General features: G+C 41.4%; 1 protein-coding gene across 1 annotated transcript in view; it reads left to right on the forward strand.

Annotated features, from left to right (window-relative positions):
• Positions 1–27,496, forward strand: part of znf385d (zinc finger protein 385D) — a 137,971-nt gene that overhangs the window by 35,367 nt on the left and 75,108 nt on the right. The window contains exon 3 of the mRNA XM_034697091.1: positions 23,798–23,905. Coding sequence (XP_034552982.1) covers positions 23,798–23,905 — 108 coding nt within the window. The remainder of the gene's footprint in view (positions 1–23,797; positions 23,906–27,496) is intronic.

The raw sequence follows: 27,496 nt of genomic DNA on the forward strand, positions 1-27,496 counted from the left end.
AAGTAAGGGAGCACAGAAATGTCAGGGTTACAGAAAAATGGAGAAAGTAAAGTAGGAGAGAAGAAGAAGTGGTGTCTGGAGCAGGAAAAGGGTTGAGTGCTGTAGGGTGAAGAGTATTTTCATGTCGACAAAGACAGTGGAAGTAAAAGGAGAGCAATGTTTGACCTTCCTCACATTCAAACACATCCAGTCTTTCTGTTCGTTTCTGCCTCTTCACCCTCATTTCGCCATTGTATTCCTTAATCACCATCACTAAGCAACACAGCTTTAAAAATTATAATGAGGCCAGTTCATACAAATAAGTGAAAGGCACATAATGAAACATTATTCCTGCTCCCGATGACTCTGTGTTAACTAACTAAAGAGAAACACTGCTAGAAGCTAAATACAGGCACCTGTGTGGGTTTAATGTTCTGGAGCGTGCCGTCAATCTAAAGAAAAGCTTCACACGAAAGGAAAAGAAGAAAAAAGAAGTTTAATCATCGAGTGGAAACAGACTTTTCTCAAAGTTCTCAGCGATCAAACAGATCTTTAGTAACTTAGTTAAAACTAATCGGACATGAAAGAAGTGTTTGAAGACGGAAAGCAGATTTTATGAATTTCATTCAAAGCACAGACAGTGTGAATTTTCCAACCCAGTGAAGCGCTCTTTTGTCTTCTTCCTATCCATCCATCAGTCTGTCTCTCCTCGTGTGTGTGTACGTCTGTTAGAGTCATTATACCCGTTACGCTGCACACAATTGCACACTTTGTGATATAATTTCCAAAGAGATATATAGCAGCTAGTATTGTCTGAGCCATCTCAGATAGGAGGACGTTGTTCAGTTGGTAAAAAAGACAAAATACTATCAATGCTTCTCTTTTAGCATAACTAGACCTTCATACTTTTTGGTCTTATTGCGTGTGTCATCATTTGTTCCATGCAACATTTCCTTTTCTACTTCACATATGAAGTGTTCCTTAATCACACTCAATGAGAGAAGTGTATCCATTAATGCAGGAAGATGTGCAGAGCTTTATATTCTTTTAAAACACTACATCATCAAAGTGTCGTCTCTGGAGTTTGTTAGGCTCAGCGGAGAAACAGCCTGCCTCTACTCACCGTCCTGTCATCAGATTTAAGGAACTGAAAGCCTCAAAATAATATTTTTGTCACAACTGTACAGTAATTTAGACGTACTTGTCCTCCTTTTATACCATCTGGTTGAATTATTCTGTTGCAGATTGTTTCCTTACACAGAACCAAACACTCAAGACAAAGAAAAGTTAAAAGTTTATTTTCATAAGATGGCTGGGAGGAAATGAAGGATGATGAAAGGTGAGGAAAGTTGAACATAGTAGACTGGTTTGGCATGAGGATGTGAACGCAGCCAGACAAAAACTGGTCCTGGGTACAAGAGGAAAACACTTTCAAAAGAGGTTCCAAACTCCAAGTACAAATGATTAAACTTTTGAAGCCAGATGCCCGTCTCTTTGAGTGTAGTAGGACAAATGATCTGGCAGAGAGTGGGTGAGGAGCTGGAGGAACATAATACAGGGCTGATGAATTGATGGGCAGCAGGTGAGGAGGTTGAGCAGGTGTGCATGATTAGCGGGGATCCAAGTGCCAGGAGAGTCACACTGAAAGTCTCTGGAGGTAGAGAGAAGGAGAATACAGAGCAGCTCTGGTGTTGAAGCCAAATGCATTAAGTTTCTGTATTGTTCGCCCATTGTGGGAACACAATATATCTTGAAATGTGACACTTAGACCAGGTATGCACTGTGCAGACTGAGGCCTTCAGAACTCATGCACTGATTATGACCAAGCTTCACTGAAATGTCTCATATGAGAGACTTTTATTGGAAAATGAACACAGAAAGATTCTTTTCACAGGACCCCTGAGTACAGACTGTCAAAACAAACATGGCAGAATATGTGAGCTAGTGTTGTAGTGTTGTAGACTGGTCTTGGTCTCGAATCCACTTATTTAAGGTCTTGGTCTCGGTCTCGTCTCGGAATCGAAAGCATTTTTAATTGGTCTTGTCTTGAACTGGGCGAACGCCATATTTTATATCAAGACCGGTGGAGACCACAACTGATGCACTCTGTGTCCCTGTCATTACTGGGATAAGAGAGACCCCCCCCCCCTCTTTCTCAATTCAGTCATTTTTTTCCCCACCTGTTATGGCCGCGACTTTCATGGTGCTACGGTGTGAATGGAGACAATGACAGGAGGAGAGACTGTGTATGCCCATGACCAGATGTCTGCTAAGTCCTTTAATTAGTCAATAAATAGACATTTAATAACAAACTCGGAAGGCACACTGAGAGAAGGGCACAGATAAATACCTGCTGCAGGATTACCACAGTCAACACCTATAACCTATCAGATAAAAACATTACAAATATTATCTAAAGAAAATAAAAAATTCACACAACTAATGAGAAAAAAAAGACTTAAAAAAATCCTGCACATTTACCCCTACAACCTCCTACCTCGCCTGAGACCACATAGGCATCAGAAAACAGTTTTAACTCTCATGTTAAACTAACGATGACAAAAAATAAAATTAAGGAGTCAAAAGGCTCACAGGGTGTCAAAAGATAGGTAACAAAGATAAAACCAAACCTTGTTTGTTGCTGTCAATTGTATTTAAAGGTGCTGTGAGGAACTTTTGTTTTGTATCAATTATGGCGCCCCCTTGTGGACAAAGTGATACCTCTTATCTCTTGTCCAATACATGCAAAAGTAGTGTTTTCAACAAAAGCCTCATCCTGTTGTCTTTTAACAGTCAACTTTATCAGGCAATGTGATTATTTTCCATGAAAACAGTCAAATAAAGGCTGTTTCTGAAGCAAGATGTCCATCATCTGGTCTGGCACCTACCCCCCTCAGGGCGGTTTCAGGCATTAAAAATGACAACAGAGAAGGTGCCAGTGTTGCTGCTGATGGACTTGTTTGCTATTGAAGGTTATAAAGAGGCATCAGTATCATTTTCAGTCTGTTTCTTAGCCATTTCAAAACTCCTCACAGGGCCTTTAAAGCAAACTTAAATAAAATAAACAGAAGTATTTTATTTTGTTAACTCTCATGCTGAATTTTCATTGCTATATATGGTCTTGGTCTTGTCTCGGTCTTGCCCTGCCTTGGTCTTGTCTTGATCTTGGTGCACTCTAGTCTCGGACATGTCTTGGTCTCTGTTGATGTGGTCTTGACTACAACACTAATGTGAGCTAACCCTTACTAGCTGCTGTAATGGTAAAATCGGTTCCTTTGTGGTCAACTGCCCGAGACGCCCCATCTCTTGACCCCCCATCAAGACACTAGGTCCCATTGTGTTTTAAATTGTGACGTCTAGATCCTGAACCCTCCTTGATGAATACACAATCCCATCCTGGTGCAGATACCTACAACAGACAAAGGGTGTGAAAGGGTGTGAAACACACCTTAGGGACCCCGCCCTGATGTAGATACCTGCAACAGCCAAAGGGTGTGAAACGCACCTTGGGGGCGGTTCTCAGGTATAAATGTTCAAGCTTTCCCCATGTTCGAGGTCTTTCTTCATTCCAACCGCTCGGGTGTTGACTGACCTTTTCCTTGCAAAGAAAATAAAACCTTGTCGGCCGGCAGAAGTCTCTATTTCATTATTCACCAGTAACGGGAAGTAACGGCAAAAACTTCCACAACACTGCTTAACTCCCCGGTACATCCATTGCAGTAGTAATGTCTGTTCAGCTCCTCTCTGTGTCAGTTAGACAGAGAAATGTTTCACAGGACAAGCTGTGTAAACACTTGCATTGTTGCCACAAATCAACAAAGGGGTTCTTCATTTCTGACACCCATCTAAGTTTACTCTTCTTGTTTACTATCATTGTGCTTCCTTCTTCAGTCAGCTTGCTTTCTGATTGGCTCTCGTTTTGTTTTACATGACAATCCCTGCTGTGATCGTCTTTTAACACACCTCTCACCACAGGATAATCTGGCATGGTAATCTTTAAAAAACATCCAATAATCTGGCCTTTGTTGACTTTTGTCTGAAGAAAGGTATTGGGCCAATTTGAATTCGTTTTTCTTTTAATGTATTTTCTCTCACATTTGCTGTGAATGATTTTTTCTATACTGCGGATTTTTCACCATTTCTCATTTGAAGCATGTTGGGGTTGATACCTTCTGGCTTTTTGTATGAGCTTGGAGTTGGTATCACGTATGGAGCTGAAGCACATGATTAATGGAAGTTATATAGTCTGTGACTTCTAATTAGGCAAAGTGGTTTAGTTCTTATGTCCCTTTCAGGGGTCCATGGTCTGATAGTGTCACATGATGGCTCTTGTTCTGTTGAGCTGAGCTGTTACTTTCAGAACCCTAGCTGGCCCGGTCTCTGCTTTTTCACTTGAAATATCCCTGCCTAAACATTTTAGCTGTCCCTCCTCTCTCTCCCTCCTCCTGTATCACGATGTTCCCTGTTTTCCTATGAACACCTGGGCGCCTGCTCTGCCTCATTATAATCCAATGAAAAGCCCTCCTTGGATTTGACTTGCTAATTCCTGAAGGCTCTCCCCGGTGGCAACGATCTACGACGTCGGCTGATGATGAACTAACGGACTGGGTCAGGCGACGGAGGTAATTGGGAGACACATAGGTGGGAGGATTACATTTGACAGGTCATTCATCCCACTTTAGTTAATAGTAAGTGAGGCTGGCGGCTGCGAATGGAGCATTTAGACCTCACTGGTGGAGCCCTCATTGACCAGTCTGTCTGTCTGTCTTTCTGTATGGGTTTAATAGATATGAATGTATATTTTAGATACCTTTTTTACCATTACAGGACAGATTCCTGAGCACCTATAGAGCATGTGAAGAGAACACCCAATATAAACACCACATGCTTCAGTCATACACTTATTTCAAATACAGCCTATATTGTATATAGTGGATAATAACACAGGCGTCTGCTCAGCAGGTACCTAAGTGCCACCCAGCAGACCAATACACTAAGAGTAATAACACACATGGCTGTGCAAGTCGTTAGAAAGCCTGAGATGGGTTTTTTTTTAATACTGTAGGTGTAATAATCCTGAAAATGAACCATAATTTATAATATTTCTGGAAACATTTAAAGCCTCAAAGAAAGAGGACTCATTTTAACTTCTACCTTCTGAAATGGTCCAGCTTGAAACCAGAATAAGTGCTTCCAGTTGAGAACACATTTGCACCTCCGTGGTCTGTAATTTGTTTGACCACATAAATTATGAATAAACACTTGCATGCATAATGAAAAAGTTTGGGTTTGTATTGTGGATGGAAGGATGGAGTGACTTCTTTTGTGGCCTGAATATTAACCAGACACTCGTTCGGTTTACTGCTTTAAGAACTATTGACTTAACTGAACTAGAGGTTAGTGTTAATTTTATATATTTGTTTCCTTCTTTCCTTCAGTTCAAAGGAAAGTTGATGGTTTATCTTTGAGTACTGAACCATGCACCAATCAGCCACAACATTATGACCACCTGCCAGCATTCGTTTGTTTAAGGCAGGGTAATCTGTAAACTGAATTGCCCTTTGGGGATTAATAAAGTTGTCTGAACTGAACTGAACTGAGTAGGCCCCCCCTCTCATCAAGTCAGGGCTGTTTTGGCCCTGACCCGACATGACATGGATCACCAGCAGCAGATCCTTTAAGTCCTGGAAGTTAAGCTCTACCCAGAGATACTTGGTTGGATTGAGGTCTGGGAAATTTGGAGTTCAAGTCAAAACTTTGAATTTAACATCATGTCCCTCAAGGCCACCTTCTTCTATTGCTTTGTGGTTCAGTTCACATGCACCTTGGCAATGAACAGGAGACAGCACCTTGACTGGTCTCTGGCTGTGCAGCCCTGTATACAATAAACTGATGCACTGTCTGTCTTGGCGTTCTGTTTAATCAGAACCAGCATTGACTTTTCAGTCATTTGAGCTCCAGTAGCTCTTCTCTTGAGCCATCCCTCACTCCACATACTCATCAGTGAGCCTTGATCCTCTTGCTGGTTCACCCCTTTTTCTTCCTTAGACTTTTTTCACTAGAAACAGACCACAGCAGACTGAAGACATCTCCCAGGAGCTGTAGTTTTGGAGCTGCTCTGACCCTGTCATCAGACCATCACAATCTGGCCCTCGTCAAAGTGGCTCACATTCTTACGCTTTCCCGTCTTTCCTGGAGGGAACATCAACTGGAGGGACAAAATGTGCTGCCTAACGTATCCAACCCACTGACAGGGGCCAGCGTAAAGAGGTATTGAGTGTTAGTCACGCCACCTTACAGTGGTCCTAATGTAAAGGCTGATCAGTGTAAGTACCCAGTCTTAGTACATGGGGCAAGCACTCCAGTAGGTGAGCTCTTCAGGTATCAGATTCCTCCATCATATATGGAGTGCAAATGAAACTTTAATAAGCTAAGGCCAAACCACATAGCTAACTCCCTAGTTTCTTGTCTGCCTGCAAGAATATTTAATCATCTGGGTGGTTTATTGGAGATGTTTTTCAGTTTTCAGCCAGTTTCTAACATTTTCTAATCCCAGCAGAAAGACATGCAGTTGGATAGGTTAGTGCACAGAAGAATCACCATTAAAAGCAAAGTGTCACAATTTGATTGCTAAACAAAATGTAGAGAACCAAACTGCAGATAAAGAAGGAAAAAGATCAAAAGGCGAAACTGGAAATCTTACTTTAAATGTTCAAATCAAGAACCCAGCATTTTATAAAAAATGGTCACAGGTGATTATTGGGGAAAGATGCAGCAAACTAACACACAAGGGAGGAAACACTGAGACTAATTGAGGGCAGGGCACACAATCACCAAGGAGGGAAAACACAGGAAGTAAAACTAGACTTGACACTGTGAAAAAATACTACAAATAAATCAGGAAACACAAAGGGCATGGGAATTACCAGCACAACCGATTATAAATTAAATACAAGACACAAGAAACAACACAAGACAGGACACACAAGGCAAAAGACTACAAAATAAAGCAGGATTAAAAGACCACAGTACAAAGAAAGGAAGATGCCAATCTAACAGAAGAAACTCAGGAATGGTGTTTTGCATTCTCATATCATTAGAGTGAAATATTTCTTAGAGAGTCATTCTCAATTTACATTTTATTGTTTTATCTGATTGTTGCATTCAAAGGACAGATTCTGACATTTTTTTATAAACTAAAATATGAGAACAAATTAATATTGAGGAAATAAGCTTAATTAAAGCCGCAAGCGGCGATGAACGGGCCCTCGCACACCCGCGGCCGCCAACTACGCAAGCCGCCGCCACATGTAAACCGCCGCCTGATATTTGCCACCACACGATGCGAAAGCAAGATCTGAGAGCATATACTGGCTTAGGTGGTGCAAATGTTTTTGTCAGATTGCCAAGAAAACCTCCAAACTTGACAGTGTGCCACGCCCACAATTTTAGTCTGAACAGAATTCCTTTAACAATAATTTAATCGTCAATATGTCTGCTATAGAATGTGTCTTGTTTGGACTGAATCGGAGAAAAACTCTAGGAGGAGCTCTCAAAAGTATGCACCCTTATTTGGGCGTCATTCTTCACATTCAAAGCTGTATGTGCGTTTGATGCCCCGCCTCAACGCCTGCCACGCCCACAATTTTAGTCTGAACGGAATTCCTTTTATAATTTTTAATCGTCACGGTGTCTACCATAGGTTGCCTTTGGTTTGGAATGAATCGGAGAAGTGGCTTCGGAGAAGATAACGAAAGTATGCACCCTTATTTTGGCCCCGTTTTTCATGTTCAAAGCTAGGTGGCGCTCTTCCTGTTGAGTTTGGGATATGGGTGCAAGAGGCTTTTTTGTGCGCCCTGATGCCATGAATATGTGTAAAATTTTTCAAGCATGTAGCTCAAAATAACCTCTATGGGGAGGGGTTTTTGAAAACTGTAGGGGGCGCTAGTGAGCACATTTTTTCGACCTTTTTTTGCGAAACCCATAAAATGTCGCAATTTTCTCCAGGACTGACGAGTGTGTTGGATGAGGTGAGATTACGTGCATTTTAAAGTCACAAAAATCCATTTTCCGACGTTTTTTTTTATACCCTGCTCCAAACTTTGACACGCCCACAACTTTCGTCTGAACGGAATGCCTTTACTTTGTATTAATCGTCAATGAGTTTACTATAGAATGAGCCTAGTTTGGACTGAATCGGAGAAAAGCTCTAGGAGAAATTAGCAAAAGTATGCACCCTTGCACGGACACATTTTGGCCCATGTTTTCATGTTCAAAGCTAGGTGGCGCTCTTCCTGTTGAGTTTTGAATATGGATGCCACTGACTTTTTTGTGCGTCCTGATGCCATGAATATGTGTAGGACTTTTCATGCATGTAGCTCAAAAACTCGATGCAAAGGGTGTTATTTTTACCTCTAGGGGGCGCTACAGATTTTTTTTTTGCGAGACCTATAATAACTTGCAATTTTCACCAGGCCCGATGAGTGTGCAAAAATATCCGCGCTTTCATTAACGTTCAGGGGTCCAAAACTGCAATCTCCTATAATAATAACCCTTAGGGTTACAATAGGGCCTTCGCCACCAGCGGTGCTCGGGCCCTAATTAATAAAAATAATTCATCCCATGTTAGAGTATTCACAGCCCTCTAAAAGGTAAAGATTTCATTAATCAGGAGTGTTTTGTAGCTAAAAGGAAAAGTCGTTACCAATGATGTTTCTTTTAAAAGTCAGTAATGAGAACACGCGGCCAAGGAATGGTCAGATTGTCAGTATTGATCCATCAGCTCTCTGCAGACTTGTTTTTTATGCCAGTAAAAAGATCAGTAAAATGTGACTTTCTGCTTCTTCAGAGTGATTACCATCTCCTTAAAAAAAAGAGTTCAGACAGCTGAATTAAACCAAAATGTCACACGGTTGATTATCTGATGCTCTTTATATATTTTAAGGCCAACCTGTTTGTTTGACACTAACTCTTCTTGTCACACACAATCCCGTATCAGAGGAGCTTGGCGTACTGAGCCCTGTGAAACCTAAACAGACAGCAGTCTCTCTGTGTTTTTGTCCCTTTTTATCAGCCGTCTGCCACGAAAGTCAGCCGTTCTCCACCGCCATCGCAGCTCATCACTGTCTCGACCTGTCACATTATCCGGCAGCTCTGAGAGGGGGAGCGTCAGCGGCCGCCGCTGTGCTGAACTTTGAGACGGACAGGCCTTCTGTGGGCTGTCAGATAGTATCCACAAAATGACCCGCTTATTCTGCCTCGCTGTCGACACGGTGCCGACGTCTCCCCTGACGGAGAGACATCAGTGCAAATCACAAGCAGAGGGTCCAATGAAAGAAGACACCTATACAGACAAACAGCAGAGACAAGTAGATTTATTTATATTGTGTCGTTACCTTTACCTTGATGTATCAGAATCAGAATCAGAATCAGCTTTATTGGCCAGGTATGCTTGAACACACAAGGAATTTGGAATTGATTGATATTTTTAGCCTTAGTTTTATTTTTCAACTCTTATCCTTACCCTTTTAAATCTGTTTATTTTAAAGCACTTTTGGTTGCATTTGATTTGTATGAAAGGTGCTATATAAATAAAGCTTGATTGATTGATTGATTGATTGATTGATTGATATTTATTCTGGAGAGCTGTAAGTGGATAAGGCTCAATAGTTTCAAGGGAAGATATTTTAAGCTCAAGATTGACATGAACTGGGGAAAAAGAGCTATTTTAAGCTGCTTTATGCAACATGTTTTAACCTCAGAATAGTAAATAAGCTTAAACTGCTCATTAGTCACGGTGTATTTGACTGTGTGTAACATCCTTAACCCCTGGACGTTAACCTGAAATTGCTATTTAAATGGTGTTCAGCCTGTTTATGACTAAAAGACCTGTTTGAAAGCAGCGCAAACATTTTTTCTTCTTTAATTGCACATTGGTTGTGTTTGCCATCTGCTCTCCGCTCGTCTGCTGTGGCTTTACGTTTACCTCAGCCCCGGGCGAGAGGTTGTTTTCAAGGCAGACAGCTCATCAGGATGATTGACAAGTGTTGGTGCTGGAAGTCAACCAACTGAGGAAAAATTGCATATTAGAGCTTCAGGAAGTGATTTGAGAGATGACACTGAATTTACTGCACTGTACACTGCTGCGGGCCGGAAAATGTGTGTGTGTGATACGGTATGGCGTGTGTGTGTGGGCGTTTGTGCTGTGTGCTTGCACAGGGGGGTTATATGTGTGTCACGGTCCATTTGCTACGGCAACATTTCCCTCCCTGGCGGGCGTGGCCCATGTGGAGAGTGTGTCTCAGTGGGTGGCTGATGGGAGCGGCGCTCGGGGAATAACGTCCCTGGCACAGCAGCTGCTCCCTGCAGATGAGGCCTGAACAAAGTGTGTTTCAGAGCAGGGAGGGAATGAAATGCTACAGAGGAGTGACAGGGGGATTTATTAAAGTTCCCATGGAGTCAGAATAGATGTTGAAGTCTCTTCAACAGATGCATCGTGCATTTATTGCCATTTTGATGCCAGTGTCTGGCTCAGCTATGAACAAGTGATTTACAGTCTGGATCATATGGAAGAGTTTTAATTTGCTGAAAACCATAAAATATGCATTTTACTTACAATGCATTCAGCAGCATACACCAACTTGACATCCTATAAAATGCTTATGGAATAGTTTTAATATGATGCTATCTTATGTCTTACATCCTTGCATCATGACTGTAAATTCTGCCAGGTACAGTTTTGAGTGCCAGCCTCTTGAGCTAGCCTGCAGCTAAGAATCTCATGCTTACTCACTGTTTTGCTGTCTTGTTATTCTTCCGGTTTTCCTTCTAAATTTCCAATCCTCCAAGTTTTTACCTCCAATGTGATACAAATCCAAAATCTGCCCATCCACTGTTAAAGACTTAAGTTTGGCCTGATGAGTCAAAGCCAAGCGCAACTGACCCCAGTCTTTAAATTGAAGTCCAGACGGGCCACTTGAAGCTGGCTCCAAAGACAACTCCATCCCCATTAGGACCTGTTTTAAACTTTACAGCAGAAATAAAAACATTTCCAACCTTCATCAAGAAACATACTCTTTGAGTTACCCAGAGCATGATGGCATTCACCCCCAGCACAGATGTGGGAAAATGAGCAACAGTTGTTTCCTGTGAGACACATGTGGGTTCACCAGCTCATTCAATAGCTAATTTATTAGCCATAGACATAAGGTAAATGGATGGTCAATGGACTTGTACTTATATAGCACTTTTCTAGTCTGTCTGACTACTCAAAGCGCTTTTACACACTACTCGTTGCATTCACCCATTCATACCCATTCACTCACTCACTGATGGTAGAGGCTGCTAATGTAAGGGACAACAGTGGGAGCAATTTGGGGTTCAGTGTCTTGCTCAAGGACACTTCGGCATGTGACTACCAGAGCTGGGATCCAACCGCCAACCTTCCGATTGAAAGACGACCGACTCTATACCTCATATACGGTTTAGCTTTGATAACATTGCATCGGCAAGTCCCTTTTCAGCTCCACCCCTTCATCCAAATATGGTCACTTGTGGCTCAAGAAAACCAACATGGCATGAGGTTTTAGAAGCTCTCAGAGGAGGGAACATGAAGGTTTTAGAAAGACAGTCAACAAACCCTTTGGTGATGCTATATGTTGCTGTGTCCATGATTTGTACAGTTTATTTCTGTAGTGTTATCATATCAGTATTTGAAACAAACACAAAGTACTTGCGCTCTAATGCTCTGTAAAGAAACCACTCCAATTGCACCCTATACTCCCAATACTTATGGCCAACTGGTGAGTTACCAAAGGGCCCTTTCTTTCTTTCTTTCTTTCTTTATTAGGATCCCCATTAACACAAGCATAAGCATTGGCTGTTCTTCCTGGGGTCCAACACAATTATGCACACTAACACACAGTCAGCAAAACAAGACAAACAACCATAAAACAAAAACAAAAACAGCTCCTCATAATGAATTACAAAAATAACATACAAAGAGAAACAAATTGGTCATTCATTTCGCAAATGTGAACACTAAACCATAGTAACAAGTAAATTCATGGTGGCCATTGCAACCCAAAGAGCTTTTCCACGTTCAAAAGACCCAGACTCTGTTAATGTGAGCTCAAGGTATTGACAGCCCAGAGACTATCCATCTTATCTCTTGGCCGTTAATGCCCCAATAACCTGAATGGAAGGTGGATGAGCAGTAAGACCCAACACATCCATGGGATTATCAAGCATGCACCTCAATTTTGCCATTGCGTTCCTTAAATGAGACCCACAACACCTCCTAAGATGCTTTACAGTTAGCACCAGAACTACACTCCTCCATGAGTGTTTGTTTTTGTTTGTAATATAACATGGGGTAGCATGATGGTGACAGGATTAGCACTATTGGTTGTAAATGCCAAACTATAATAACCAGTAATCTAGGACCTCTCTGGGGATCAGTGTTTACAGCAAATGTGGCCTCTGCAAGGAGTTTAATATGAGCTCAAAATAGGTATGGAAAATGCTCTAAAAGCAGTGCTGAATTATGGGTAACTTAAATTCACACCATCAAGAACAGCAGAGTGGAACAGACAGAAATCTTTCAGTCCTTTTCTCATTACTTTACACTCAGTGATTTACGATCCTGCCACGAACACACTTAAATCCGTCCTGATCCTTTTGTGGGATTGTGTCATTACTTTGTGGCCCCATCACTACAGATTCATTTCACAGCATCTGCACTGTAGTGAAGGACAAATAACATGTTGTAAGCCCAGTGCGTGTTTTCAGTAAGAGGTCATCCATTCTCTCTCGCGGCCCAGATGTTTTTAACCGGCATTAGCTTTCCAGAGCTCAGGCCCCACTTTCCCAGCAGGCTACACTGCGTCTGGATCTCTGCTGTAGTGTTTTCCTCTGCCAGCTGGCCTCGCCAACTCCATGTGTCATCCTCTTTTCTCTTCCCAAAAACTTGGGTGAGATTTACAGTACAAAGGTAGACCGTTGCATAACACTTTCTTTCCCTCCAGTTCAGCTTTTAAAGTGGGTCAGGGCGAAGGCAGAGGAGAGTCCCCGCTCTGCTAACGTAATGCTGAATGCTTCTGCCAGGCTGCACATCTCACTGTAAGTCCTCAGATGCATTTCAATGGAAGAGGTGGGCGTTATTTGCCTCTGTCTCTTTGACATTGCCTACACATTCAGTGCAGCGTGTTGCATAATGCAGATTGTGTATAGCATTGGGATCACTTCAACAGAAGTACAGATGTAGTTGATACGAAAGTGATATGAACTCTGCGGGTCACAGCAGCCGTTTTCTCCTGACATTAGCTACTTTAAAACGCCCTGCTGCGTATTTTGACTATTTCCTTTTTCATGAAACACTTTCACTAAATGTATTCTCCATTATAAACCCATAATGTATCCCATTTTAGTCCAACTGTTGAGTAGGTGTGTTAGGTCACTCCTGCTCTGAATGCTGCTAAAGCTGCAAAAGCTTTTATTAGCCCGAGTTTCCACGTTTGTCTCTTTGCACCTTTTGAGCCGTAAATTTTAGAATAACAACACATCTTCACTGAAGTGCAAAAAGTTTGAACATAAAAGTAGACGACTTTAGAAAGAGTTTGCACTGCCTAGAGCATGTTTATCTTTTCAAATTCAGTTTTTAATTACCTCTGCATGCATATCAAGAACAGAAAAACTAAGGGAACTAGAGAACAGAGTATCTTTGTGTTTACCTTAAATGCACCCAGAGGAGTTTTAAGCTGGTTATGAAACGAGCTGAAACTAATACCGATGCCACTTTATGAGCTACAAAAGCAAACAAGACCATCACTGAAGGGTTGGCTGTTTCTAGATAATTATTTTTAATACCTGTTAGTGCTGCCACTGGGTCAGTGCAAGAACTGACTTACAGCATGCAGGCTATAAAAGCCTTTATTTACATATTCCTTGGCAAGGTTTACTTGGAGCCAGTGGTGCCCTATAGGGGGGAAAAGTTAGGATGATTCTAAAGGCCCATGACTGACAGGGGCCCCGAAAATAATAATTAAAAAAAAAATCATTATTTATATTTTATTCAGAATAAGGTAATTTTTAAAAAATGGTCCCGTTGTCTTTATAAAATGTATATCAGAGATCTCTACTTTATTTGGGCAAATTCTGAGTCGCTAATCAGCTGTGCCGCTAGTCAGACAGAAGTTGCACAGTGTGCTAAAGGCAGCTAAAATGTCTGGAAAGACAAAGTCTGGGTCCCAGAAAAGGAGGGAAAGAAAGGAGAGAGAGGAGAGAGAGAAGAAAGGGCGATAGTATGTCACTCAGTTTTTCTTCAGGAAAGGTTGGTATAGTCTTTAAGTGGTTAAAATCAACCTGTGTGCTAGTTTGATGTCCACAATGAGATGAACTACGTTTTAGCTAGTTATACTAAATGGGTTTCCCCGCAGTCTCCCCACAACTCCCCCAAACCCAATGAACAAGAACATGAGCAACGTAACATGTCAACTAGCATTATTGAAGGGGGTCTATGGGAATCTCTTGTTTCTCTCTCTATCTGTACTATTACAAAAGCCTATAAAAACAAAGCTATAGCTAAGCTACATAAGCTACAGCCTATAGTCTGTTTTGGATGCTGGGCAGGTTGAAGCATTCAGGGATTTAGTCTGTTTTAATGTCACAGAGATTACTCAAATAATACCTTAAATCAGAGATTTTGATGCGGACTGACAGCAGTTGCACAGGGTTCTTGTGGCCTTTGGTGATGGGGCCCAATGTGATATTTTTTCATGGGGCCCAAAATCCCTGGCGGCGCCCCTGCTTGGAGCTGTATGTTAGAAAGTTCCTAGGAAGCAGGACAGATTTTTCCATGAGGAAATACAGAATATTAGGACCCCTGTTTAGCTCAATGGTTAAATTGTGCGCCCAATATACAGAGGGTATAGTCTTCAGAGCAGGCAGCACGGGTTAAAATCCAACCCATGGCTTTTTGCCACCACTCTCCAGCTCTCTCTTCCCTTTTTCATACTCTTTTCAAAGTCCTAACATCTGAATAAAGTCTCTAAACGCCCAGAAAGTCTCTTAATAAAAGGACAGTATCAGGGGAGAGATAAGGCGTACTGCTCCTTCCAGCTGCTCAAATCGACACAAAGTGAAAGTCGCACACACCTGCTTTTATTAACTTTGTTGGCCGTTTACAGGAAGCCACTTATAGATGTTTATGGTAAATACCTCATAAGCTGATGTGATGATTGTGCTGGCAAACAGTAGCAGTAATTTCACATTCAGCAGATGGTTGCGTGCCATCTACCTGCCAGGAGCTGCAGATGGAAATTATCTTGTTCGGCTGAATCTGGCACATTTACATGATGGAGTCAGGTGCTGATGGTGTTTAAAGTGCATTGTTTTTCCTCAGTAAAATCAGAACTAAACCCAAACAGTTTTTTAAGGATGTGTGTTTCTGGTCACCTGATGATGCATGCCAGAAAGTCACTCTCTTTTTTACATCTGTTTTGGACTCTTCTATAAAACTCCAGAGTGAAAATGTGTCTCTGGGAAGGTTTAATCTCCTCCAGCTTGTTGCTAACTTTATCAGCTTTTTGTTTATTCATGAGCAGATAGTAAACTGACGATTTATGGGAGCTTTTTTGGCCAAACCTTTTCTTTAATGCTAATATAAGCCCTGCCCCTTCTTGATTTTGATTGGTTGGTAAAGAAGATGTAACATTGGCAATAGGGGTGGGAATTGATAAGATTTTATCAATGTCAATGCCATTGTGGATTCTGCTTATCAATCCAATTCCTTATCAATTCTCCTAACGATTCCTGAGTATTTTTTGAGGGGAAAAAAAGTAGACCTAAACAGTCTTCCGCACCAAAAAAAAACCATTTAATTTTTCCAAAATTATGTCTGCAAAAGACTGAACGTGAACATATTCAACTTGAACATACTGAACAATAGGTTGACCTCATTCATGGCCACGTGAGGTCGGACGTGGCCCCTGGAGCCTGGAGGAAAAGACTTAGAATTTGGAGAGGAAAAACGCTTTCATCCGGGGGTCATCGCGGAGGTATTTTACCTGCTCTCGGTGCCTCATTTTCGGCCACTTGAGCCTGGACGTGGCCCCTGGAGCCTGGATGAAAAGACTTTGAATTTGGAGAGGAAAAACGCTTTTCCTCCAGGGGTCATCGTGGAGGTATTTTACCCGCTCTCTGTGCCTCATTTTCGGCCACGTGAGTCTGGACGTGGCCCCTGGAGCCTGGATGAAAAGACTCTGAATTTGGAGAGGAAAAACGCTTTTCCTCCAGGGGTCATGGCGGAGGTATTTTACCCCCTCTCGGTGCCTCATTTACGGCCGCGTGAGTCCAGACGTGGCCCCTGGAGCCTGGATGAAAAGACTTTGAATTTGGAGAGGAAAAACTCTTTTCCTCTGGGGGTCATCGCGGAGGTATTTTACCCTCTCTAGGTGCCTCATTTTCGGCTGTGTGAGTCCGGATGTGGCCCCTGGAGCCTGAGGGGGAGCATCCCAACTCCGAAAGGGGAGAGGTAGGCGGGGGTTCGCTTCCCTGATGCAAACATGTTCACATGAACCCTTCTCTATTTCGGCCCGATGTGAACCCCAAGCATCAAGGCCGAGTCGACAAATGCTTCAGCATATTTGAGGTATTTGCACCTTTACATGAGATGACAGCGTTGCACTGATTGCACACGGCATTGTTCTCATCTCTTTTACTAAAATGGAGCCATGCTTTAGACCGCTTCTTCCTCTCCATGTTTCCTCTTGATTGAAGGAGTTCTGCGTCGCAGAGTGTGTGACGTAATGCAACGTACCGCGACGTAACGTGACGTCATGCTGGGAAATGAATCATTAAGAAGAATCGATAACATTTGAGGTGTACAATTCTGATGGAATTGATCAATTGGAACCGGTTCTAAGTTGGATCCGGTTTTCGATTCCCACCCCTAATGGGCAAGCACATCAGAGTCTTCAAAAGTTGTACGAATTTCAACTAAGAGTGCTGAGAGTAAGCACCAATTGAACATGCTGAACTCTGTTGGTTTTGTATAAAAGTAGCTGCTGACGTTTTTCTCTTTCCTGCCAGAACATACAACATCTGCCAACTCCTTAAAGAATTGGAGTTGTTGGCACTTTGTGAGTTTGATCCCAGACCATACTTTAGCACTAGAAACATCATGTCATCTCCTTCAAACCACCACCTTCCTTTGGGTTACTCATGCTCAGTGTCAACTCCCACTCTTGAAAAGTCTTCTACCAGGAATATTCCAATAAATCTACTGCAGCGTTGATACACAATACCCGTCCTCAAAACCTTTCATACTGAGTGCTACAGTGGATCATAAGTGTCTGGAAACACCCACCGAGGACTGCTTTGAGATACTGAGCATTGTCTGCGAACATAAGCGCAGAGTGATTCATGTAAGACTCCTACAATTCACTGACAGAAAAATTGCCACTTGGGCTGTGCGAGGAACATGTTATTGAAGAGAGATTCTGATTATAAAACTGACTGCAATAATTTGGTGAAAGCCAGACACTTCCTAGAAAATCTCAGGACAAAATCCACTGTGAGCAATTTCAAACTGCAGCTACGAGTCCATTTCTAAGAGACGTGTGGAACATGGAGACAAAAACAGAGACTGATTTCTCACTCAGGAAGACTCTGTGATTAAGATCCTATCATTCAATATTCTTTCACTTCTAAACCTTCTGTTTATTTCAGCTGCCAGTTCATTAGAAGTGAGCCTGAAGACTCTTCTATTAATCATTTGAACAATATGTTTTAATACCGTTATAATTAAAACAAACTGCACTCTAATTTTTTTATCTTGTTTTCCTTTATCTTGGTTTTTTTTTTACTGATGGCACTTTCTAATCTGTTTGTATTCATCATTTTTAATTTACTAATGGTTGATTTTATTTGTAGCTTCTTTTTATTGACTTTGTTCTTATTGAATTTTCTAACTTCTTGTTTTTATTCAGGGTTACCTTTTAAGTACTGAGCTCTTTGTCACTTTGTTTGTCACGTCTTGTCCTGTGCTGGTTGTTTGTTGATAAAATAAATTAAAATTTGATTAAGATTCTGCTAGATGTCCACTCAACCTTGATTAAAAGCCAGGGAGAAAAGGTTAGTCTTAAGAGAGGATTTAAAAACCTCAATTGATCCCACAGGGCAGAAATCTTGGGGCAGAGGGGCACCCACTACAAAGGCTCAGTCACCTTTGGTTTTAAGCCTTGTTTTGGGCTTAAGTTTAATCATTTATTGTGATAGATATTACGCTTCTCTCTTGAATTCATTTTGTGGTCATGTTTCCAGTATTTCATATCCATTTATGGGAGCTCAAATCTGCAGAAATCCATTACAGTGTTGCCTTATAACAAATCAGCAACATGTCCTCCCTGTCCCTGAACCTGACACTTTCTCTCCAAACATATTACAGCATCAAAACCTTCTCCTTCTGCAACGTGTCTGCCAATTTCTGTATCTTTCAGAGGCAGCGATGGGAAATACACTCCAACTTCACACAGCAATTTAAGTTCCCAGGTTTGAACTTCTCTCTCAAGCTCCCTGTCGCTGTCAAACAACTGTGAATGCATTCTTCCAGAGACTGCCAAGAAATGTGAGCTTTATCCCCATATTTAGACAATTATTTCACCTTGTCACTCATTGAGATGGTTGACTTTGACCTCGGTGAATTCTGTCTTTCTGTGTGAGCCTGAGTCGATCGCTGTCCTGAGTTTGAACTCGCTGCTTCTCAACCTGACGCAATGCTTGTCTGGAGGATTGTTTTTACTTCCCTGTCGAAACTGGAGCCTGAACCTGTCCTCTCAGATATAAACAGTTTCTCAGCTTTTTAATCCAAACCTTAATCTGCTTTTCAGTTTGTGTTTGTGGCACACCAGTATCCAGATTCAAACCAACGCCAAGTTGTATTACCCGAAACTCCTTCAGTCTTATATCTATTCTCTCAGATTCAGTTTCAGTTTGTCTCCATCAGGCTGAAGTCTGTCTCCCCCCCTTTCTCTCTTCCTCAGCCACTTTTTGTTTCTTCCTCCTCTGGAACCTCTCTCTCTCCCTTTGTGCCAGATCTTCAGTCCAAGTTCCTGGTGGCACTCTGACCGACCTGGAGGGATGTCGAGAACCCTTACAGCAAAGTTTCTGTCTCCTCTCTCTGCAGTTTCTTTCTTCTCCCTCCAAACTTGGCCTTTTAAGGAATTTTCCATTCCCTGCTTCACCCTCTGTTCACTCTCCAGAGATCACCTGACCCTGTCACCTGCCTGCCCAGCTGCTCCTCATTGAGAAGTCACAGTGTAAATACAGAGACCATTTTGCAGCCAGTCTCTGCCAGCCAGGCTGCTGAGCATTCCAGCCATTATTGTCTCCTGCAGCTGATTACTTTCCTTCCTGCTCCAGTCTTTGTGAGATTGTTTGCATAATTTTACTGCCTGCACGTATAATCAAATATCAGAACCAACTTAAAATAAAGCCAGGAACTAACTTTAACTTCTCCACGACACAAACAACCATAAAAGCTTAATGCAAACAGGATTGGTTGCAGCGCCACCAGAGCTACAACGATTAAACGGTCAATCAATCCAAGTTGTGTTTTTCAGACAAACATGTAGATGTTCTGACGCCAGTGCAAGTATAGGTGCATTTCAACCAAGAGTTCCGGGGTCTTTTAGCCCCCAGAACTACTTTCCCCAGAACTAAAAGGTTCATGTTCCCCCATTGTTGTCTGTGTTTGTGCAATTGTGCAAATCAGTCCAATGACGTATGGAGAGAAAAAACTATATTAAATAATATTTTGAAATCTTAATAAAAAACGAAACTAGTCTGCATTCCCAGGAACTCCCTCTGTGTTTCAACAACTGTGTAAACTCCACAAACACCGTTACGTTCAACCGAAAGTCCCAGGACTTTTGAAAAGTACTACCCCCCAAGCAGGGGCTTTTCAGGGGGGGGGGGGGGGGGGGTTATCTACCCCTGAACTAAATTTAGACCCTGGTTCCTCCGGTCGTAACGCAGGTAGTTCAGGGATAAAGTCCCTAGTCCTGGGGTTAAGTTCCTGCGGTGGAAAAGCGCCTTATGAGGTATACTTAATACCAGCCAATACTCTCAATCACAAAAATGACTTGAAGTGCATGAAAGAAACCAAAAGAGAAGCTGAGTATCTAGAAACAAGCTAACCTAATGTTTGCAGGCAGGCTAGCTGACCCTCCAGGTGGTGCAAAACAGCTTTGAAGAAACCCTGATTTTGGGTGTAACCAGTGATTGTGTTACTTTGTGATTACTACGTGTTAACAGAGTGAGAGCGAGGCAAATTTTATTAAAATATTGACATTATCAAATAAAGATGAAACATTTCTCGTGCCAACATTGAGGATTATCATGTTCAAGATGTCATTCCTTTATTAAATCTGAATTATGGGGATGGCTAAGACCTTCATAACAATGAAACTGTTACAGATGACCGTGTGGGTCTTCATAATGAGAAGCACATTTTTCAACTTTTCTCCCAAAGTTAAATATCTCTGCAAACTTTATTTTCTTCTTTCACATCCACTTTGAAAAACTGCCTGAGTTCAGCCAAACACTGTCCACGGAAAGTGACAGTCCAACATTATTGTGTCCACCTTCTGCAGCACCATTGTCAAAGTGGATTAATCCTCCCACACAGCACCGGCACCTTTCCTCCTTCCAAAGCCAAGTGGCTCCTATTGAGACACTTTGTGAGCGAGGCAGATGTGTTTGTGCGTTCCCCAAAGCCCTGACAGCTCACAAAGGAGACACACACCAAAAAACACAAGCGGAGTGCAGCAGAGCAGAGGAGCGAGCACTCTGAGCCGCTCACAAACAGGAAAATGTACTGTGAGGGCTCACTGTGTGGAAGAGGATTTTCTTTGTCACATGGGGCATGTTCTTTGTGAATCACCTGTCACTGATGTGGATTTACAATACAATGGCAATGTTGCATCTTCTACTGCAAGAAAGGGGCCTTATCATAAAAGTCTCAAAAAAGCTTACTTGAATAAATGTTTCAAGTTGTATTTGTTGTCTTTTCTAGGCAGCTGTACATTAGCTTATTTGTGGCAAATAAACTCAATGTAGTGTTTACACTTCTTGTTACAAAAAATGCTATATAAATTAAGTTATTATTGTTGTTTTTACTATGTTTAGCATCAGATCAGCTTTGTCCTAACAGAAATAAAAGGAGATACTTTGACATGAATCTAAAGCTAACGCAGTAAAATGTCTTTCTAAGGTAAAGCTGTACATGACTTACAGAAGAGGAGTCTCAAAGATGTTGCCATTATAATAATACAACCATTTCTCACAACTATTGCACTGCATACGTTTTCTAAAGAATTCACCATTTAAAAAATAAGCCATTAAATTGATTAAATCTGCCATCTTAAAACCTTTCAAGGAATTAATAAGCAACAGTGATGCCAATGTGGATGTTAGAATATTAAGTTTGGCTGTCTTCACGAAAAAGATCTATTCAATCAGGAACGTCCTCGCCAAAGATTTAACCTTTTTACTGCCAAATAGAAAAACACTGATGTCTGTCAGTGGCACTGAGGACTCTGCTATAAGGATGCTTCCTGTGTGAGCTTAGCAGCATGCTACAGATTTCCAGGGAGTGCAATGCGAACACCCTCCTCTGGTACACAGAGGAACCAGAGGCTTGTCCTGGGTTGTGCTGTGTTGTCATGTTGCTGATTAGAAATGATGTTTCGGTAGGACGGCTGTCAGCTGATTACAGCTGGAGCGTATGACTTCATGCATGTTTCTAGTTTGTGCAAAAGTTCTTCATGAGCAGTATTTGTATTTAGGAAAATGTCAGAGAAAAGAAAAATGACAGAGGTCTGGTCATGTCGTATTTAAGTGATGAAGTCTGTTGTTGTTTTGGTTTTGACAAATGAGAGTTTCACCCAGGTGTCAGAAGTTTCAGGTTTCAGTAAAACAAAACCCAAAAGTTGTCATGGTGTGTATTTTCATGTATGACATGTCACTATTGTAACTTCACCCACAAACCTTATAATTTGGTATATAAGACGCACTTTTAACCCCATTTCTGTCATCCAAACAACACTCAACTCAACTAAACTCATTTTTATCTATATAGCACCTTTCATCAAGCATGCAGCCCAAAGTGCTTCACAAAAAACAGAGGGACAGAAAACAACAGTTATAGGTAAAAGTGGAAAAGTAGAAAGGAAAGGAAATATGATATACTTAAAAATAAAGCCATGACGCTCAAATCAATAAAATAAAATCAGAGAAGTGACGGAAAAATAAAATAAAATAAAATCAGATAGATACCAGAAAAATACTGGTAACACACCAGCAAGACCAAAACAATGGTACAAATAGCAGAGAGAGGGATTTTATTGCTTTATGGTATTTTGCCCAGAAGATAGCGCTCACAGAAGAAAGCAGCTGCGTCACTGTGCAAAGCATGCTGGATACTTCATGAGGTGGATCAGGCAGCTGGCCACACTTTTGAACAGCTTTTCTCATGAGGTCAAAATCCTGCATTCAAAGAAAACAGTGGTATACAATACAGTAAGACAACAGGTGACCAGCATGGTGTGAGTATGAATGGTGAATCAGTCATGGCAGTAGCTTCTGCATGCTGAGCTCAACCACTGGACCCCCAAACTGGAATGCAAAAACAGACCTGCTAGAAAGGCTGCATAGAGCCTGCACATTGAGGTCCTCTCATTGGGATAATAATTGTATCTTTTAGAGACCCCCCGGAATAAACTCTCGGTCTTACATACTGATGCAATTTATATTCCAGATTTCACACTTAACATTAATACTATATTTGGTTTCTCCCTTATCACAATATTTTCCCCAAACATAACTGAGTTGTTAAAGTTTGCTTTTGTATCTTCACTAAGTTTATTTCTGTGACACATTTTATCTCCGTCGCCTCCATTAAAAGAACTCCTGCACGTCTTAAATCATTGTTTTATTGGGCACCGTTTCTTTGCATTCAACCCGTAAACACTTTACATTTTTATTTCAATGAGAGTTGTCGCTGTGTTGTGTAGCTGTGTTTTTATTGCACAGTAATTTTGAAGCAATCTGTCACTGTGATTCCCTGCAGGATTAATAAATTGCCATCTTTCCATCCTCGACTTGTTGTTTTCTGTTCAATTCAATCCCTTTAATGATATTCTTGTTTCCTGATGTAACTCTTCGACTGCATTGTCTTTTTGTTATGTATCACTTTATAAGACTAGCAAGCTTTTTAAGCGATCTGTAATTATACCTCATTTGTGTGTCACTTTCGGAAACAGGAACTTCTTCCCGATGTGATTCTTTGTTTATTCTGAAAGACCATGAATTGTTCGTAGATGTCAGATTGTGGCTTTTTCTTCCCTGAGTGCTTCTCATAAAGTTTAAGCAGACTGTAGCTTTTCAAACATTAATTCTGGATAGATTTATTTAAATCCTTGGTTTTCGTCCCCTCGAGGAGATATTGATGATGATAAAGACACAATAACGATGGCGGTTTCTGCCTGTGGTAACTACATTACGATCCCTTTATTCGAACTCTGGTGGCATGAGCCAGGAAGAAATGGGGACTTAATTCTTGATGTGTCTTTGTTAATGTCGCAGCCAGGGAGCACTGGTTGAAGCAGAAGATGGATGGCTGGCTTTCTAAAAAGCTGCAGGCGTTCTGTTTTCTCTTTACAGCCCAGTGAGCGATGGAGGAGTGAGGCTGATTTACAGGTCGGCTTTAGCTCCGTTTTAATTAGCCTCTCTCTCTGTCTCCCCCCACCCCGTCCTCCAGATGGACCCGGTGCAGAAAGCCGTCCTCCATCATACCCTCGGCCTCCCACCCACCGCAAAGAGGAAGCACGTCTCCTGCAGCGTCTGCCAGCTGAGGTTCAACTCACAGGTGAGCAAGTTTTCTACTAAAGAGGAGCTAAAGTTCAGAAGTCATCACATATTCCTGCAAGAGATACCCTCAGAAAGTAAAGAGGGATGACCTCAGACACATTAGAAAAGAGAATCGGTCTATTCTGCGTAATTTTTTCCAAAAAGTCACACTAAAGAAAATGTTCTAGTATACTTTGGTTGAAAATTAATTTCTCCAAGAGCTGCTGGATGGTTTCCCTTTTAATATTCAGCAGAAATTCTTGACCCCCGACCCCTTCTTCATGCAGTGGTTCCCTCAGCTCTTATTTTATTGACATTTTGGGTTTTAAAAGAATTATTTTGTGACAGTTTGAGAGGTCAAAATATTCTACAAAAACATATTCCTTTGAAATGAAGTCTTATAGCTAAACTGTGATTATGACTTATGAATCTGTTAGGCTTTCTTCATCCTCAGACGTCTGAGTTACAGCAACAACATCTCAAGCTGTGTGTAAACTGTCAAAGTCAAAGTCCCTCTCATATGGCTTTGTTTAAATAAGAGCAGTCCCATTAAAACTGAAGTCTTTCCTTTGAATCATTATAAATATCCACTTTTATATGACAGTGTTGGGAAAAAGATCCGTGTTCACATTGGGTTCAGTGGCGGTTCTGGGGAGGGGCCAACAGGGGCCAGTGCCCCTGTAAAACTGAACCTGGACCCCCCTGTGGCCCCCCTACACACCAAAATAATATTATACAATAAAAAAAGATTCAGTATCACGCTGATGTTACAGGCGGAACACATGCGTGTGGCAATTGGTTCCAGTCCCTTAGAGCGCTAAGAGACTCATGTTGAGTGTAAACAGCCAAACAGCTGCTGTCAGTCTGCATGTTGATATAGTACACAGTAGTATATATGTCTAGTATAAAGGGATGCACTGATGTTTTGCTAGTTTGTTCTCAGCCGGTCCTCGCCCTTCTCAGTCTCTTTTGTCAGGGTTGAATGTGTCCCTCTGACAACACCCTTGGCCCCCCCAGTAAAATTGGTGTAGAACCGCCACTGATTGGGTTTGCAAAACCTACTGAAAATCCAGTAGTGTGCATGCCAGGCCTGTAGTTGGTGGGATAACTTTGTATATCCTCTGGCCTGTGCATTAAGGTGTTCTTCAACAGAGTGGTGAGCACAAACAAGAGGATGACGATGTTGCTCTGTAGTCCACCATTGTTGTGACTGTCCCACTTTGCGCATGGCTGTGAAAATGAGGCGAATTACGTCACTGTTTTCAGATGATCCCCATATTGCTCATTTACACAGAAGGGGTTTGCATTCAGAAGATTCCACTGTGGAGCCTAAATTTGGTGTTTTCAGACCCTCAAAACTCTTTTTTCTTTGTAAAGGAAAAGCCAGTATATGACAATGGTTTACTGTTTTCATACATTTCGGTGTAAACAGCCCCATAGAGTGCCTATTTGAAAGATGTCTCGCTTTCTGCTGCACAATAATCAGGTCCTTTAAGTCTGCACTTACATGAAGGTCTCTCTGCTCAGATGTTGTCACCTCAAATGGATCACAGTCAGTGTAGGGGAAGTTCCATTCACAACTTTTGTTTGCTCTTCCCTGAAATGTATTATTTCCCTGTGTTTCATTATCTTGTAAGTGAAATCATGATGATCAAAGTGATCAATAAATTATTGCTTTCTGATCAGCAACACATGGAAGCCGTGTATGACATATTTCGCTAATGCAGTATCAATTATTCAACATATTTTTATATATTTATCGGTGGGTGTGGCTCCGGCTCTGCAGCCCGTGTGGTTTCATGTTTAGACGTCAGACTTACGCACACACTCTTGTCCTTTTCTTCTTCTTTATTTGGCCTTTTCATGCACTGCAAAACAGAAGAAGCTGTTTTCTGTCATCCATTTGTTTGATTTGGCACATGAACATGTGCCAGTTGGCGTCTTTAATGGATTTGTCATTCCTTAACAATCGTGCGGTGCATTGTTTCATTTAGCCTATTTACTCAGTTGTCAGGTTTGTGGCCCACGCTGGATGTCAAAGACAGAAAAGTCCCTGCAAGATGACGGGAAAACAACTTAACCTGAATCAAAATTAGAATCAGGTTCAGATTCACTTCCGAGTGTTTTTTAAATCGCAAAGAAAGAACCTTGGTCTGATGGAGCATTTTATGAGCATAGAGAAAAAATAAAAGCACAAAACATCTTAGTGTTTGGAGTGAAAAGCTTTGAGAGTGCCATGATTCACAGTAAACACGCTTACATGGACATTTTAACTTCACTCTGATGGAAGATGAGTTCAAGTGTTTACATGATATGGTAGAACAGCTGTGTGACTTGAACAAAAGAAATGTGATCCTGCTTGCACCCCTCATCTCTTTCGGTCCATGGCTAATAGCTGGACGACGACAAAGAGTTTTTTTTTTTTAAAGAATATTTGTATTGCTTCTATTTGTCATTGTATACAGTTCACATTGACAAATAGAAGCAATAATATTTTTCCATATTCTTATAATAACGTAACAGCCGCCTAAAAGAACATACAATCATAGTAATAATAATGAATATTATTTAGCAGATTTTGTACATAATAAAGGGCAGGGAAAAAAAGACGTAAAATCAAGACTCATGTTAGAGGGTAAAAAAATATATAAAGAAAATTCAACTCATTAAATAACAGAGTAAAACAGGTAGAACACACAGCCATCAGTGTTACAGGGTTATTCTTAATCTCTCATCCCACACCGAAATTCTCCCCCAGACCCCTTAAATGTCTCAGCACTGGTCCCCATGCCTTATCAAATACTCTCATCCTTCCTGCAACGTTGAATTTAAGCTTTCCCATATATAGGGTCTCGCCCACAAAGAGTTTGTTTTAAGTAGAAACATGCAAAGACATTAACATAATACAATGTTTAGATGGTAGGAAGGTATGCTATATAGACTTGTTTAATAAAAGTCCATGACAAACTGTGTGAAGCCTGGACAGAACGGAGCGTGGAGCACATTATAAATTGATGGAAATGATTGAAAACAGGGTGTTTCTACTAAAAACAAACTTCCTGTTGTCGTCCAGTTTGACTTTGAAGCCGCCATCTTCATCTTCATCTTCTGTAAGCATAGCATGTATGTACGTCAAGATCAGGGGTGTGTCCAGAACTTTTTGACCGGGGTGGCCCAACTGAGGCTCTCACAGAGGCAGAGGTGACCAGTGCATTTACAAATAAATAACATTACCCTTTCTGTCTTCACAACCTACTTTAATCAGAGTATTAAACAGTTGTTATTCCTTTTGACTTAAAACTTGACAAAGTTGCATAAATCTTCTAAACTTAATTCTTTAAGGAAGAGGTTTTTTCAAAGTCACATTGGAAGGCAGTAATTAAAAAACTACTGTCAGCCTTTTAACTCATGCCAATGATAGATTTGAACAGAAACCCCACCTCTGACAAGGCAAACAGCCAATCATAGTTTAGGATTTTGGGGTGGACTATTGGAAGGGGTGCCAGTGCCACCTTTGGCCCTCTCTCTGGACACACCATTGGTCAAGATGTGCAGTAAGAACACAGCTGGAAGACAATCAGAAACACTATTTGCATGTCTCAATTGGTTT

This window comes from Notolabrus celidotus, chromosome 12 (assembly GCF_009762535.1).
Source record: "Notolabrus celidotus isolate fNotCel1 chromosome 12, fNotCel1.pri, whole genome shotgun sequence".
Taxonomy (NCBI): Eukaryota; Metazoa; Chordata; class Actinopteri; order Labriformes; family Labridae; genus Notolabrus; species Notolabrus celidotus.